Source organism: Bufo gargarizans, chromosome 2 (genome assembly GCF_014858855.1).
Source record: "Bufo gargarizans isolate SCDJY-AF-19 chromosome 2, ASM1485885v1, whole genome shotgun sequence".
Lineage (NCBI taxonomy): Eukaryota > Metazoa > Chordata > Amphibia > Anura > Bufonidae > Bufo > Bufo gargarizans.
This window is the reverse complement of record NC_058081.1, coordinates 714,435,267-714,452,179: the sequence shown is the minus strand read 5'-3', so window position 1 is coordinate 714,452,179 and position 16,913 is coordinate 714,435,267. Positions and strand designations below refer to the sequence as shown.

Genomic DNA, 16,913 nt, shown 5'->3' with positions numbered 1-16,913 from the left:
CCCCCCCTCCTCGCTTGTGTCTGTGACGCGCCCCCCCCCCTCCTCGCTTGTCTGTGACGCCCCCCCCTCCTCGCTTGTGTCTGTGACGCGCCCCCCTCCTCGCTTGTGTCTGTGACGCGCCCCCCTCCTCGCTTGTGTCTGTGACGCGCCCCCCTCCTCGCTTGTGTCCGTGACGCGCCCCCCCCCCTCCTCGCTTGTGTCTGTGACGCGCCCCCCCCCCTCCTCGCTTGTGTCTGTGACGCGCCCCCCCCTCCTCGCTTGTCTGTGACGCGCCCCCCCCCCTCCTCGCTTGTGTCTGTGACGCGCCCCCCCCTCCTCGCTTGTGTCTGTGACGCGCCCCCCCCCCTCCTCGCTTGTGTCTGTGACGCGCCCCCCCCCCCTCCTCGCTTGTGTCTGTGACGCGCCCCCCCCCCCTCCTCGCTTGTGTCTGTGACGCGCCCCCCCCCTCCTCGCTTGTGTCTGTGACGCGCCCCCCCCCTCCTCGCTTGTGTCTGTGACGCGCCCCCCCCCCTCCTCGCTTGTCTGTGACGCGCCCCCCCCCTCCTCGCTTGTGTCTGTGACGCGCCCCCCCCCTCCTCGCTTGTGTCTGTGACGCGCCCCCCCCCTCCTCGCTTGTCTGTGACGCGCCCCCCCCCCCTCCCTCGCTTGTGTCTGTGAGCGTCCCCCCCCCCTCCTCGCTTGTCTGTGACGCGGTCCCCCCCCCCCCCCTCCTCGCTTGTCTGTGACGCGTCCCCCCCCCCCCTCGCTTGTCTGTGACACGCGCCCCCCCCTCCTCGCTTGTGTCTGTGACGCGCCCCCCCCTCCTCGCTTGTCTGTGACGCGCCCCCCCCTCCTCGTTGTGTCTGTGACGCGCCCCCCTCCTCGCTTGTGTCTGTGACGCGCCCCCCCTCCTCGCTTGTGTCGGTGACGCGCCCCCCTCCTCGCTTGTGTCTGTGACGCGCCCCCCTCCTCGCTTGGTGTCTGTGACGCGCCCCCCCCTCCTCGCTTGTTGTCCGTGACGCGCGCCCCCCCCCCCCCTCCTCGCTTGTGTCTGTGACGCGCCCCCCCCCCTCCTCGCTTGTGTCTGTGACGCGCCCCCCCCTCCTCGCTTGTGTCTGTGACGCGCCCCCCCCCCTCGCTTGTGTCTGTGACGCGCCCCCCCCCCCTCCTCGCTTGTGTCTGTGACGCGCCCCCCCCCTCCTCGCTTGTGTCTGTGACGCGCCCCCCCCCTCCTCGCTTGTGTCTGTGACGCGCCCCCCCCCCTCCTCGCTTGTGTCTTGTCTGTGACGCGCCCCCCCCCCCTCCTCGCTTGTGTCTGTGACGCGCCCCCCCCCTCCTCGCTTGTGTCTGTGACGCGCCCCCCCCCCCCCCTCCTCGCTTGTGTCTGTGACGCGCCCCCCCCCCCCCTCGCTTGTGTCTGTGACGCGCCCCCCCCCCCCCCCCTCCTCGCTTGTGTCTGTGACGCCTCATCTCGTCCTCTCTCCGTACAGGAAATTTCTGCCCCATCTGCAATCGCTGCTACGAAGAAAACGACTACGAGAGCAAGATGATACAGTGCGTGAAATGTGTGAAGTGGGTGCACTCCAAGTGTGAGGGGCTCTCGGGTGAGTGCCGCCACGTCTGCGCGCGGAGCTCTTTTTCCTTTTGTTTCTCTTGCATTTATTTTTACGATTTCATCTTCCAGACGAGGGATACGAGATCCTGTCTAACCTACCCGACAGCGTGGTGTACAACTGCCCCCCGTGTTTGGGCGAAAGCAGTGCGCTATGGCGGGGGGCGATGCTTTCCGAGCTGACTGCCGGCCTCCATGAGGTCCTGCAGGGACTGGTGACCTCCCAAATGTCCACGCCGCTCATGCAGTGTATACAGGTAGGTTACTCCTCGGTAAGATCCAGCGGCCATTAACCCCTTGCTGTACAGTTAAATCACAGTAGCGCCTACTGTAATGGCTGGAATCGGAGGAGCTTCTATTAACCCCACAGCTTGTAAGGAGTTTGACAGAGGGACTGGGTAACCAATGGGGGCCATAAGTATCTCTGGCTATTCAAAGTCTATGGGACTGATGGGGATAGTGGAGTGTGACCCACAGACTTTGCAGCGGGAACACGTATGCTCGACCACCGCTCCACTCTAGTGGTGGACATTGGACCCCCATTCTGTGTGGTTTTTATTGAATGACAGCAAGCGGAGATCTTAAAAATGTGAGATATTGATATAAAAAGTATATTGGAAAATTAAATAACATAGCAATAAGAGTGACCCAGTAAGCCTGGATAATAACCCCTTTAAGAGCATCTGTCAGCAGTTTTGTACCTATGACACTGGCTGACCTGTTACATGTGCGCTTGGCAGCTGAAGGCCTCTGTGTAGGTCCCATGTTCATATGTGCTCGCATTGCAGAGAAACGTGAAGCTTTAATATATGCAAATGAGCCTCTAGGAGCAACAGGGGCGTTACCGTTACACCTAGAGGCTCTGCTCTCTCTGCAACTGCTGCGCCCTCTGGACTTTGACTGACAGGGCCAGGTGTGATGACTTTTTCACTGCCTGGCCCTATATCAATCAAAGTGCATGCAGTTGCAGAGAGATCAGAGCCTGGGGGTGTAATGGCGACGCCTCCGTTGCTCCAAGATGCTGATTTGCATATATTAAAACCAGCATTTTTTCTCCGCAATGGGAACACATATGAACATGGGACCAACACAGATGCCTTCACCTCCCACACGCAACAGATCAGCCAGTGTCATGGGTACAAATCTGCTGATGGATGCCCGTTAAATGATGTAAATCGTGGCTGCTTGCAGCCACCACTAGAGGGAGCTCTATAGATGCATATGCACACCATTCCTCTCCATTAGCTTTCAGTAAGCTCCTGAGCTCCATCTAGTGGTGGCTACAACCTACATTTAGCATGTGATCACACCTCTGCTTTGTTACAGTGTAACAGTGGAGAAGACCAGCTGAAGTGTCACCATACGCCCTGCGATCTAGAGTCCCTAGGCCACCTGTTAGAGGAAGGATACTACAACTCAATAGTGAGTATTCTTCCAGTACTTCATTTTGACTTCCCACCCCTCTCCCCTTTCAGTCTGTAAGTTCTTCCCCCTTCCCGTCTCCTCAGGCGACTTTCAATGATGACTTGGTTTGGGTTATCCAACAAACCATGAAAAGTGGCCAATTAGATGAACATGGAGAAGCTGTGAAAGCCCTGTACATCAAGGTAAGTGACGCTATGTGACTATCCCCTCAGCTATTACCCTGTTCTCTGATTGTTCTTCCTGTATTGTTATCTGTGTACACAGTGTCTCCACCAGCAGAATAGTGAGTGCAGCTCTGGAGTATAATACAGGATGTAACCAGGATAAGTACAGGACAAGTAATGTAATGTATGTACACAGTGACTCCACCAGCAGAATAGTGAGTGCAGCTCTGGAGTATAATACAGGATGTAACTCAGGATCAGTACAGGATAAGTAATGTATGTACACAGTGACTGCACCAGCAGAATAGTGAGTGCAGCTCTGGAGTATAATACAGGATGTAACTCAGGATCAGTACAGGATAAGTAATGTATGTACACAGTGACTGCACCAGCAGAATAGTGAGTGCAGCTCTGGAGTATAATACAGGATGTAACTCAGGATCAGTACAGGATAAGTAATGTAATGTATGTACACAGTGACTGCACCAGCAGAATAGTGAGTGCAGCTCTGGAGTATAATACAGGATGTAACCAGGATAAGTACAGGACAAGTAATGTAATGTATGTACACAGTGACTCCACCAGCAGAATAGTGAGTGCAGCTCTGGAGTATAATACAGGATGTAACTCAGGATCAGTACAGGATAAGTAATGTATGTACACAGTGACTCCACCAGCAGAATAGTGAGTGCAGCTCTGGAGTATAATACAGGATGTAACTCAGGATCAGTACAGGATAAGTAATGTATGTACACAGTGACTGCACCAGCAGAATAGTGAGTGCAGCTCTGGAGTATAATACAGGATGTAACTCGGGATCAGTACAGGATAAGTAATGTATGTACTAGGGATCAACCGATTATCGGCCAATATTCATGATTTTCAAAGTTATTGGCATCTAACCTTGCCTATAATGCGTCCAGCGCGCAATCACAGAACATGAGCGCACTGCTGTCAGCACGCTCATGTTCCCTCAGCAGCACAGGGGAGAAAGAGTCACTCTCTACCTCCCCCTTGTGCCGCGCTGCCAATGAGGAGAGATCGGAGGAGGGGCGGGCGCACTGCGCCACCAATGATAATTAACTTCTCATACAAATGACAGGAAGCTGCGATCAGCGGAAGTTAACCCATCTGGTGCAGCACCTGAGGGGTTAACTGCTGTCGCTGATCGCAGCTCGCTGTCAGAGGCAGGGTGACGGCTATGTGATTCTGCACCGACACACCCGCCTCCTGTATTAAACATTGGTGGCGCAGTGTGCCCTCCCCAGTGGCCACAGGGTCCCCTCCCCTCCTCCTCATTGGTGGCAGTTGTGATCGGAGCCCCGGCAGTGTAATCCTGGGCCTCCGATCGGTTACCATGGCAGCCAGGATGCTGCTAAAGGCCTGGCTGCCATGGTCAGCTCCCTGCTGCTGTGTGTACTATGCACAGGGCAGCAGGGAGAGTGTGAGATCCTATTAACCCTGATAGAGCTCTATTAGGGTGAATAGGACAAAGGATAAAAAGATCCCAGGTTCTGGTCCCTAAGGTGGGAAATAGTTATTAAATAAAAAGTAAAAAAAAATAAAACACCAAAATATTAACTATAAATCACCCCCTTTCCCAATTTTACATATAAAATATATAAACAGATCCCATATTGCCATGTCCGAAAAGTCCAAACTATTAAAATATAAAAAAAATCTCCTATGTGGTGAACGCTGTAACAGAAAATATTTTATATTTTCAAAAATGAAAATGCACAGAATATCGTTATAAGCTATCGGCCTGATAGTTCACAGGTTATCGGTATCGCTCTAAAAAATCTATATCGGTCGATCCCTAGTATGTACACAGTGACTGCACCAGCAGAATAGTGAGTGCAGCTCTGGAGTATAATACAGGATGTAACTCAGGATCAGTACAGGATGAGTAATGTATGTACACAGTGACTACACCAGCAGAATAGTGAGTGCAGCTCTGGACTATAATACAGGATGTAACTCAGGATCAGTACAGGATAAGTAATGTATGTACACAGTGACTGCACCAGCAGAATAGTGAGTGCAGCTCTGGAGTATAATATAGGATGTAAATGCAGTCACTTTTTCCCATACTGTATTTATTTGCAGTTGATGGAGAAATGTTTCAGCTGGTTCAACGTTGAAGACTCCAAGTTCTGGGAGAAAAATCGCAGATCTGTAAACAAGTAGGTATCACTTTATCTGATTATGGGACTAAATGTCATGGATTGCATTATATTAGGGAATTGCTATTTAAAGGGAACCTGTCACCATGAAGTGCAGTCTGCAGGCAGCATGTTCTGATGGTGCAGGAGGAGCCGAGCAGATTCCTACTCGGTATAGTCCTCCTCGGTGATACTGTGCACAGAAGTAGCTGTCGGTCACTGATGGCTCCGCCCACTGGACTCCTAAATCCAAAGTGATCATGGATAGAAATGACCAAAATACAAACTAGTATTTATTTTCCCCATTAAACTACGCATCGTTCTGCGCCGCTCCCCCACCTTTATAACATGTCTGCAGAGACTTGCCTCCATGTGACGGTCTCTTGAGTAGCCTGGGGCTGCAGTGCTGACGTCTTTCTTCTCTCCTCCAGCGGGCTCCTTCCTCACGCCGTGCTGCCTCCTTATCCGGATCATACTTACGCCCATTGGCGGGAGAGAGAAGATGGCTCGCAGTCAAGCAATGGAATCAAGCCGGACCCCCTGTCCCCCCAGAAAGGTACTGGCATGTAACCCCCAAAGTTAGCAGCCTCCTTTTTTTCTTTCACCTTCTTTACTCTTGTTCTGCTCTTTTCAGTGAAGAGAGAAGTGGTGACGGAGCCGGGGAGAGAGACGGAGAAGGATTCCCGCCAGTGCGCCTTGTGTCTGAAGTACGGAGACGACGACCCCAAGGTAAACGAGCGCCGCCATCTCTGTCTGTGGACACTGGGTGACCGCCATTATGTCTGCCTTAATTCCCAGACTGTCAAATCTGGGTGCGAGGCATGAGCCTTGTCAGGCTTGTCGCCCAGCTTTCCTTGAGGCCAGAATGACATGTCGGGTGAGTACCTGCGACTGTTACTTACCTTGCTGTTGTCTTGACCACCTAGGATGCCGGAAGACTACTTTACATTGGCCAGAACGAGTGGACCCACATCAACTGTGCTATCTGGTCGGCCGAAGTCTTCGAGGAGAATGACGGCTCCCTGAAAAACGTGCACGCCGCTGTGGCTCGGGGACGGCAGCTGGTGAGCGCTTTTTAGTTTCGGTTATCATATGAACTCCCCTTCATCCTCCATTTTCAGACATTGTTTATAGAAGCCGGAGGCATTTTAAGGGTTATCCCGTGAAGAAAACGTATCCACTATCCACAGGGTGTCTGATTGGTGGAGGTCTGACTGCTTGGGCCCCTGCAGCTTATGAGAACAGGGGCCAATTGTTCCTGAATGAAGCTGCCGGAGATGGCCGTGCCGTTGTATTCAGCCATCCCCAGTAGTTCCATAGAGTTAAATGAAGCGGTGGTCACGCTTGCATGCTGGCTACTCCATTAAATGGGGAGCAGGGGCCCCAGAAGTTGGACCCTTGTCAATCAAACACTTACCCGCTAATTATAGGGTAGGGGATAGGTTGTCTTCAAGGGATAGCTCCTTAAAGGTAATTTCACCTTGCAGACTTCAATAGTTAAAAGGGGCTGTTCGTTTACAGGCTGCCTATATGCATTATTGAAGGGGGTATCCCTCGTTGTTACAGAATAGGGTATAAATATTTGATCGGTGGGAATGATGGAACACCCACTAATCGCAGGAATGTGCTGTCTCTCCATTCTTTCTACATGGGATTGCCAGGGAAACTAGAGTACAGCGCCCATAGAGAATGAATGGACTGGCAGCGTGCATGCTCTACTCCTGACCCTTTTAAAGGGAGGGGGGGACACAAGAGACCCTCGTTGTTACAGATTAGCTGTCCACCTGCATTCACCCCCTACTGATCACAGGCTTATCCCCAAAGCTGTGTATTGAGGATACTGTTATATCTTGGGACAACCCCTTTAAGGTCTGCGGACTCCGTAGAGGGGGGGGGGTTATTGAGACCCCTTATTTGGCTCATAGGGCGACTGCATCAGGAACGTGGATCCGTCTTGTGTGGTTGAGCCCTGTCTCATTATACATTAAGTAGCTCTGCACCCTCCTATTATACTTTCCATTTAAATTCCTCACCATCTTTTAGACCTCTGCTTGCTGTTAGTGAATGGAAGCATTCATTGTTCGGTCTTGCTCGCACAGCCAAGCTCGTCGTTCTTCAGCAGTTACACTTTACTTGCAGAAGACTGGACGGCTCCCATAAAGCGTCAGCTCTTGTTCCCATTTTCCACCCTAACGCTTCTCGTCTTCTGTTCCCGACAGCGTTGCGAGGACTGCATGAAGATCGGCGCCACCGTCGGCTGCTGTCTGTCCACCTGCCAAAGTAATTTCCATTACATGTGCGCCCGAGCCAACCTCTGCAGCTTTCAGGACGACAAGAAGATGTTCTGTCAGAAGCACACAAGTCTGCTGGACGGAACGGTGAGACCCTGGAGCCCATGTTGTCCTCTTCCCCCAAAGAAGGGGGCAGTCCTGTTCACCCAATATCTGCTATTCCCAGGGGCTGATCATGGATGGTGGGGGGGGACAATGTATGCGCAGATCACTGAGGCTGACATTCTCTTCTCCTGTGCTTGTGTGCAGACGGTCGCAGACGACGGCTTTGACGTTCTGCGCAGAGTCTACGTGGACTTTGACGGAATCAACTTCAGAAGGAAGTTTCTTCAGGGTCTAGAACCGGAGAATATCCACATGATGATCGGTAAGAGAAACCACACTTCCCTCTCCTAGTGCTGCATTTTGGACTGATCCGTTTTATGCACCAGTCACATCCAAAGCTGCTTTCAGAACTCAGTGGGGTTCCTGTCACCAGAGAGCAGTTCATGGAGTTAAACAGAAGCAAGGTCACATGTCTAAGGAATGCAGATAAACCATAGTCTGTTTCCCAGGGCATATAGCCGAATTGTGATTGCAGCTCTGGATGTGACTGGAGAATAGGACAGGAGTTACTGCAGTCAGTAACCAAGAGTAATATTATTTTTTTTATTTATTTTTTATTTTTAAGGCTCTATGAAGATAGACACCATGGGCATGCTGACTGATCTATCTGTGTCGGAAGGGAAGATTTTCCCCGTAGGTTACCAGTAAGTGTCTCAGGAGTAATACCAGTATGATGAGTGAGGGGGGTACGTTTGGTTGCCTGTATCCATCATGGGTATCTGTCCTTCTCTTCCAGGTGTTCTCGCTTATACTGGAGCACGCTGGATGCCAAGCGGCGCTGCTGGTACAAATGCAGGGTAGTCGAGCATCGCCCAAAAGAGGGTGATCTGCCCCCAGAAGAACTGGACGGTCATGGTGACAATAGGACGATCATTCACAGCCACAGCCCAGGAGCTGTCCCAGGTAACCACCATGGCTCCTATTGCAAGTCTGTTGACATACCAGCAGAGGGCAGCACCCACACACACGGCCTGGGATCACACTGATGAGCCGTCCATTAGGGGAGAACAAACCGGTGTCCTATGACCCCGCGCCGTTTCCTTCCTTGCCAGGTGATTCACTTCAAGGCTGTTGCAGCATCTCCTTTGTACGTACAGTGCCGTAGTGATACAAAAGCACCGCCTCGTTCACGTCAATGGGACGGAGCTGCTGTGTCTGTGAAACCAGTAAATGGGATGCTGCACCTTCAGTTTGCTCATTGGACCTGCTTTGATCAGAGGGTGGCCTGTTCAAAAGAGAACCCGCTTTAACCCCTTCTTGCAAAACTGCATCCATCAAGGCTTAGGTTCAGGAGCACTGTATGCCACGTACACCCGCATGGAGCAGAGGTGCTGCCACATATAGTGTTTTTCTCTGCCTGTCAGCCATGGTAGCCTGCGTCTGCACTTAATCACCTATTGTTTGGAGGTGCGGGTTTAATTTATAATCTTGTATTGTACGTATGGTGGTGCGACTGCCTGGGTTTGAGCCTTACAAGCCTTCAGCAGATGGGTGGCAGTGCACGTTTTTACTATAGCTGGCTCCTTCACTGTCCTGAATTCTTCTGCCCAGGAGAGGCAATTCTGATAGTGTAGCAGAAGCTGCAACGGACAGGATCGGATCCTAACCCTTTGATGCCTCTGGATAGGTCATTCGTATGTGATCGGTGGGGGTCCAACACCCGGGACCCCTACTGATCAGCTGTTTGAGAAGGCACCAATGCTCACAGTAGCGCCGTGGCCTTCTCTAGCTTTTCCTAGGCCAGCGATGCCCAACCCGTGACCCTGCAGCTGTTGCAAAACTGCAATTCCCAGCATGCCTGGACAGCCTGCAGCTATTAGGGCATGCTGGGAGTTGTAGTTTTGCAACAGCTGGAGGAACACAAGTTGAGCATCCTTGTCCTAAGCCATGTGACGTCACGTGGCCTAGGCGCAGCTCAGCCCCATTGAAGTGAATGGGGCTGAGCGCGATACCAAGCACAGCCACTATACAATGTGCGGCGCTCACAGGAGGGATCCTGAAAGTTTTTGTTTTCCCCTAGTTTCAGCTGAGAAAGTGTCACCTGATCCTCCTACACCAGAAAGGGTCCCACTCCTTTGCCCTCTCCCATTAGAGCCTGTCACTGCAGCAGCCCCCCCTCGCTCCTTCAGCGGTGCGCGAATGAAGACTCCGAACTTCTCTCCGTCCCGCCGGCCGCTTGGAGGCTCTTCCCGCCCGCTGCCGTCACCAGGTGAGGAGATTCTGCAGACGTTGTCCTCCTTTCACTTTCTAGGATTTTGTGCTTTTTGCAATAATTATTTTTCCCTCATCTTCAGGGAGTCCGTCGTCTTCCTCGTTATCCCACCACATCCTAACGGTCAGTGATCCCGAGGTGACGCCTCTTCGCAGGAGCAGACGACCACCGGCTCCTTCACCCAGAGCCACTCGTCAGTCTTCTGGGCGGCCGCCATCCACCTCCCCTCTGCCTGTTACTCGCCGATCGTCTGCTGAGAACGAGACGCTGATGCTGTGTGGCGTGGGTGATGTGCCGTCATCGAAGTCGGTCAGCGGTCTGTCGCAGTGCGGAGCTCAGCATACGGCTCCGGCAGATGAATCTGACGCTGGGAGTAGCTCGGAGGAGGAAGCGGGTGACACGTACTATGGGCTGTCGCGGACGGTGGTGTCCCAGGAACCGTTGAGCCCACTACTGTCTACTGCGATGTCTGGACATATTGAACAGCTTGATGGCATCCATGACAGTACAGATAGTGAGGACACATCGCAGGGCCACAATAGACCCTTCCCCTCCCACTTGCCATCTGAGATAGTGGAGTTTGTGTTAAAGGCAGTGGGGGAATCTGCGATGGCAGCGCAGACGCAGCAGTTGTCCTCTCCAGCCGCCACCACCTCTGCCGCCATCACCCAGAATGGGGTTACATCTGCCTCGCTGTTTAATGGAACAGAATGCATAACGCAAGGACCGCCACCACTCAGGGACCCGCCACAAGTGCAAAGGGTGTGTCGTCCGCTAATGGCCATGCCCTCCAATGGCCCCCCGTGCCCCGCCGAGCCATCATCAGTCGCCCTCAGCAACTCGGGATCAAACTTTATTTTGCTCAACAAACAAACGGGCCAGATGGTAATAAATGTACAGGGCAGCAACATGGCGGGAAGTACCAGCCTGCCTCAGGACACTGCAAAATCGGACTCTGTCCAAATCACTCGGGTAGCCCCCGCAATGTCTGGTAAGGTGGCCCCTCTAATTAATAACCGAGTTCCCTTCCCTTGTCTTCCTCAGACTACTGCAGCCAAACTTCCTCCTACATCCCAGTCCCCAAATCTTAGCACCGTTTTAATACAGACCGCTTCTGCAGGCTCACCGCAATGGACGTTGCGTGTCCTTCCAATGCTAAATGTGGTGCAAGGGACGGGGCAGCTTACTCTGGGGGCTCAGACGGTGATGGCCCCAGCAATCACTGGCATCCCTCAGGCGTGCGTTCTGCAGGGCCTCTCTATGAATACAGGACTACTCAGTGTTGCGCCTACCCCTGCCCAACCCCATCCTCAACCTCAGGCACAAGTACAACTGCCTGTCTTACAACCTGCGCCCCCCAAACCACTCCAGATACCACCCATCAGCATTAAGAGAATCGGCAGCGACTTCATCGCTTGTTCTTCCACCAAGAAAGTGAAACTTGACTTGACTAATAAACTGGAAGCACTAAACCCACAGATGTTAACGCAGTCCGTGGCACTGAATATGAATTGCACGTCGCAGAAGACAACCAATGCAAGGTACGTGTGCTATGTCACCACAGAGCATACTGTAGTGATCCTGTATTATACTCCAGAGCTGCACTCACTATTCTGCTGGTGCAGTCACTGTGTACATGCATTACTTATCCTGTACTGATCCTGAGTTACATCCTGTATTATACTCCAGAGCTGCACTCACTATTCTGTTGGTGCAGTCACTGTGTACATTACATTACTTATCCTGTACTGATCCTGAGTTACATCCTATATTATACTCCAGAGCTGCACTCACTATTCTGCTGGTGGAGATTCTGCTGGTGGAGTCACTGTGTACATACATTATTGATCCTGAGTTACATCCTGTATTATACTCCAGAGCTGCACTCACTATTCTTCCTGCTTCAGAGTTGAAAACTCCCAGGTTGAGGATTTGTTACCACCTATCAGTCTGATGTCTACAGCCTGCCCTGATACATTGTAACAAATCATCAGCTGGGAGAAGGCAGGTTCTGGTATCCTTCACGTCTGGTCTATGTTCTTACTGCTGATTTTGTCTATTACAGACAAAAACGTAAGATCCGAGAACCACCGCTCCAGGAGTTTTTGGACTTTGACTTGATAGAGGAGGAGGATCCCAGTATGGACATGAACGGGTGAGTCTTGCGCTGTGTTCGGCGCCGGCTCCTGCTGTATCGGGTAACGGGCGCTGGTTTTGGTTTTCATGCATTTTATTAAGGGTCCATTCACACATCCGTAGGTGTTTTGCGGATCCACAAAACACTGACACCGGCAATGTGCGTTCCGCATTTTGCAGACCGCACATCACGGTACTCTTAGAAAATGCCTCCCCTCGTCCGCAATTGCGGACAAGAATAGGACATGTTCTATTTTTTTGCGGAACGAAAGTGCGGATCCGCAAATGTGGATGTGGACAGCATATTCCAGCCCCATTGAAAATGAATGGGTCTGCAACTGTTCCGCACCCATTTTGCGGACGTGTGAATGGACTCTAAAGGTTTTTCTCCCATTATTTTTAGGCTTCATTTAGATCTCACGGTTGATGTGAAAACGGAATATCCGACAGCAGAGTCGGCCAAAGAGTCCCCCGGCTCCGAGCACGCCCCAGGTATAACCGGACGTTCGGGGGGGGGGGGGGGGGCCCTTGCAGCGTTTCCATTACCCTTATAACTTTTTTATATCTTGACAGAATTTTCTCCCAATTTTGATGACTTTGAGGACTGTTTTCTGGAAGAGAAGGAGAACCTGTTACCGAGGAGAGGCAGCCCCTACCTGCGCTTCGAAATAATCAGCGAGGACGGATTCTACACCCAGTCCGACAGCGCCGATGGTCAGTGCGCGCTCCGCTGATGGTTTTGGTGGGAGGGGCATGAGACGTCAGCTGTCTGTAAGGAGGACCAGGACCCAACCATAACAGGGTCCTGCTGCTGCCCTCTAGTGTTGATAGAGGGTGGTTTCTGATGTGGTGCCACCTTTAGTTAATCAGACCACGGATATATCCATGGAGAGCCCTTTTTGGTACCCAGTTAATCAACTCCAATCACTAAAGGCCTACATAAATTGCGCTGACGTCACCATTTTATAGATCGGCAGAGGAGGAAGGAGAGGGTTTGTGTTCTCACATTTTGTCTTCCTTTTTTAGGGGCATGGAGAAAAGTGGTTGAAAAGGTGCAAGAGGCGCGAGGTGTCGGCAGGCTCAGACAGTTGTCCTTCTCAGGTGAGTCCTGATAGAAGTGGTGGGGGGCACTTTTACAGGGGAAGGGGTGTACTCTATGTATGTAACTTTCCCGTACCCTCTCCCCCCTCAGGCCTGAGCGGATCGAGGATGCTGGGCGTTCAGCACGACGCCGTCCTCTTCCTCCTGGAGCAGCTCATCGGAGCAGAGCGCTGCCGTGGATATAGGTTTCTCTTCCACCCGCAGGAAGTTGAGGAGGAAGAGCTGCTGATCAATCCATCAGGCTGCGCCCGTAGCGAGGTCTACATGAGGTACGTGCAGGCGCCGCTGATCTCTTGTCTTTTCTGAGACATGAGAATTAGGTAATTTAGCATTTCATTATTTTTTTTATTATTCCAGGAAATCCACCTTTGATATGTTCAATTTCCTGGCGTCCCAGCACCGCACGCTGCCAGAACTGTGCGTGTACGAGGAAGAGGAGGAGGAAGTGCAGCTGAAATCCACCAGGTAGTAGAACAGCTGATTTGGAGGGGTCACTTAGTTATGTCTAAGGCACCAGTATAGTTACGCCTTCAATGCGTTTTCAGGCGAGCGACCAGTCTGGATCTCCCCATGGCCATGAGGTTCCGACACCTGAAGAAGACTTCCAAAGAAGCTGTCGGAGTTTACAGGTAAGTAACGCTGTTGCGGCTCGTCTCCGTGCCACCTTGGTTCCGTGCTGCGTCTTTATTCTTCCTCTCCCCTTCAAGGTCGGCGATCCACGGCAGGGGGCTGTTTTGCAAAAGAAACATTGATGCCGGTGAAATGGTCATTGAGTACTCGGGCATCGTGATCCGCGCAGTGCTGACCGACAAGAGGGAGAAATATTACGACAGCAAGGTGCGTACCTTCCCCTTTAAATAACAGACATGGCGCCGTTCACACCCAGCTTTCCTGGACTCCTGAGTAGTGTACAGGGTGTATTGCTGCTGTTCGGGAAGGATGGGTGACAACCCCGTAAGGGCAGCCTCATAGGTCACCGAGAGAAATGAATGGCTGAAGAGAGAATGGAGCTAGTCAGGAAAGGACGACTGGAGGGTTTGGCGCTACTGGCTCCTTGCTTGCTGTCAGTGAATGAGAACATTCTTGTTTTCATCCGGAGGCTAGAAGCTTGTTCTAATCTGCTGAGGACTTTTTTACAGTGTGTAGGTAGGAACTTTTAGCCTGGGCAGTAAGATTTGTGCTACTGAGTCGCATGCAGTGTTGCATCAGGTTCTCCCCTGTGCATTGCAAATGGTGAAAATCTGAAACCCAAATTGACAAGCAGCAGATTTATAATCCACCCCGCAGGTAAGTTTTCTCTGCGAATTACATTTGTAGCATGTCTTTAGCTTTGCTAGTTCTGCTAACAGTGGATTTTCCTCCTGCGATTTTAGAAAATCTAAGATCTAGTTTCTGGTTATAACAAGAACGTTCCATTTGCTGACAGCAAGCGAAGATCTTGAAAAGGCGAGGGGGGGATCGTTGACTTCTCTGATCTTTGCCTTTCCTTCCAGGGCATCGGTTGCTACATGTTCCGAATCGATGACTTTGATGTGGTGGACGCTACGATGCACGGCAACGCGGCGCGCTTCATCAACCACTCGTGCGAGCCCAACTGCTACTCCAGGGTCATCCATGTGGAAGGCCAGAAGCACATTGTCATCTTCGCCCTCCGGAGCATTTACCGCGGCGAGGAGCTGACCTACGACTACAAGTTCCCCATCGAGGACGCCAGAAACAAGCTTCCTTGCAACTGCGGTGCCAAGAAGTGTCGCCGGTACCTCAACTGAACGCGGCTGGTGGCGGAGGTGCTGGCACTTCCCATGGCGGAGGCACCAAAGCCTCCCTTGACCAGGCTGAGAAAGATCAATGGTGCTTCTCTCTGTGCAGACGGCTGTACGTACAATATGGAGGCTCGACGCAGAGGAGAGCATCACCGGAAACCGCACTTTACCCTCTGCCCTGCTGTCCCCTGCAAGACTCCAGGGCAGGTCCTCTCCTTCCTCTCAGGGTCCTCTCTATAGTTCCCTCCCTCGCTGCTACTTCCTGATCCTTGTTTGCCCCTTGTGCATTTCTATTTTCAGGGGGTTTCATGGCATATTGTAGATAGGGGGCGCTGTGCTAAGGCCAGGCAAACAGCAAGGATGTTCTTTTTTAACCAGTGTATTTTCCAAAATCCCATCACTCCCATAGGATAAGCTGACCCAAATGTTGGGGAGCAAAGAAATGAAAAATAAAATAAAAAAATAGGACTTTTTGGGGGTGACAATCATTTTAATCCTTCTGCTGCTAATGACCTTCCCAGAGCCCTCCCTTCCCCCCGACTCCTCCTTCCGGCTTTGTATCGTGGGGCGCTCCTCTCCGGGTGGACTCCATCTTTTCTTTTCCTATGATTTATTTTATTTTATTTTTTTGAACTTTGTTTCTCCGGGAATGAGCGGCGAGTGCGACGCTGTTCTGAGAATATGAAATGTAAGTGGACGGCGGAGAGACTGTAAATACTTGTACACAGATTTGTAAGGACGTTGGTTTTCTATGCACTTTTTTTATTTAAGGACTGGAGAATGATTCATGTCTCACCTGTTTAGCATTTTAAATAAAAGGAACATTTTGCCATCTTGGTTTTTGGGTGAATTACTTCTGACCCTACAGGGGTGGAGGGGCGGGACGGCAGGGTGGTGGAGGGGAGGGACGGCAGGGTGGTGGTGGTGGTGGTGGTGGTGGTGGTGGTGGAGGGGAGGGACGGCAGGGTGGTGGTGGTGGAGGGGAGGGACGGCAGGGTGGTGGTGGTGGTGGAGGGGAGGGACGGCAGGGTGGTGGTGGTGGTGGAGGGGAGGGACGGCAGGGTGGTGGTGGTGGTGGAGGGGAGGGACGGCAGGGTGGTGGTGGTGGTGGAGGGGAGGGACGGCAGGGTGGTGGTGGTGGTGGAGGGGAGGGACGGCAGGGTGGTGGTGGTGGAGGGGAGGGACGGCAGGGTGGTGGTGGTGGAGGGGAGGGACGGCAGGGTGGTGGTGGTGGAGGGGGTGGAGGGGAGGGACGGCAGGGTGGTGGTGGTGGAGGGGAGGGACGGCAGGGTGGTGGTGGTGGAGGGGAGGGACGGCAGGGTGGTGGTGGTGGAGGGGAGGGACGGCAGGGTGGTGGTGGTGGAGGGGAGGGACGGCAGGGTGGTGGTGGTGGAGGGGAGGGACGGCAGGGTGGTGGTGGTGGAGGGGAGGGGAGGGACGGCAGGGTGGTGGTGGAGGGGAGGGGAGGGACGGCAGGGTGGTGGTGGTGGAGGGGAGGGGAGGGACGGCAGGGTGGTGGTGGTGGAGGGGAGGGACGGCAGGGTGGTGGTGGTGGAGGGGAGGGACGGCAGGGTGGTGGTGGTGGAGGGGAGGGACGGCAGGGTGGTGGTGGTGGAGGGGAGGGACGGCAGGGTGGTGGTGGTGGAGGGGAGGGACGGCAGGGTGGTGGTGGAGGGGAGGGACGGCAGGGTGGTGGTGGAGGGGAGGGACGGCAGGAGGGTGGTGGTGGAAGGGAGGGACGGCAGGGTGGAGGAAGGGAGGGACGGCAGGGTGGTGGTGGAGGGGAGGGACGGCGCGGGGGTGGTGGTGGTGGAGGGGAGGGACGGCAGGGTGGTGGTGGAGGGGAGGGACGGCAGGAGGGTGGTGGTGGAAGGGAGGGACGGCAGGGTGGAGGAAGGGAGGGACGGCAGGGTGGTGGTGGAGGGGAGGGACGGCGCGGGGGTGGTGGTGGGGAGGGACG

General features: G+C 53.1%; 1 protein-coding gene across 2 annotated transcripts in view; it reads left to right on the top strand.

Moving 5' to 3' along the window:
• KMT2B (lysine methyltransferase 2B) overlaps positions 1-15,785 on the top strand; it is a 36,377-nt gene extending 20,592 nt beyond the window's left edge. For both annotated transcript variants that reach the window (XM_044282600.1, XM_044282601.1), the window contains exons 15-37: positions 1,470-1,583; positions 1,664-1,848; positions 2,918-3,013; positions 3,100-3,198; positions 5,290-5,366; positions 5,777-5,901; positions 5,980-6,074; positions 6,272-6,409; positions 7,565-7,723; positions 7,886-8,003; positions 8,307-8,385; positions 8,478-8,644; positions 9,762-9,950; positions 10,036-11,494; positions 12,019-12,108; positions 12,493-12,581; positions 12,663-12,803; positions 13,116-13,190; positions 13,282-13,459; positions 13,548-13,655; positions 13,736-13,819; positions 13,898-14,027; positions 14,684-15,785. In XM_044282600.1, coding sequence (XP_044138535.1) covers positions 1,470-1,583; positions 1,664-1,848; positions 2,918-3,013; positions 3,100-3,198; positions 5,290-5,366; positions 5,777-5,901; positions 5,980-6,074; positions 6,272-6,409; positions 7,565-7,723; positions 7,886-8,003; positions 8,307-8,385; positions 8,478-8,644; positions 9,762-9,950; positions 10,036-11,494; positions 12,019-12,108; positions 12,493-12,581; positions 12,663-12,803; positions 13,116-13,190; positions 13,282-13,459; positions 13,548-13,655; positions 13,736-13,819; positions 13,898-14,027; positions 14,684-14,959 — 4,271 coding nt within the window. In that variant the 3' untranslated portion in view covers positions 14,960-15,785. The remainder of the gene's footprint in view (positions 1-1,469; positions 1,584-1,663; positions 1,849-2,917; positions 3,014-3,099; positions 3,199-5,289; positions 5,367-5,776; positions 5,902-5,979; positions 6,075-6,271; positions 6,410-7,564; positions 7,724-7,885; positions 8,004-8,306; positions 8,386-8,477; positions 8,645-9,761; positions 9,951-10,035; positions 11,495-12,018; positions 12,109-12,492; positions 12,582-12,662; positions 12,804-13,115; positions 13,191-13,281; positions 13,460-13,547; positions 13,656-13,735; positions 13,820-13,897; positions 14,028-14,683) is intronic.
• Positions 15,786-16,913: the final 1,128 nt, after the last annotated feature.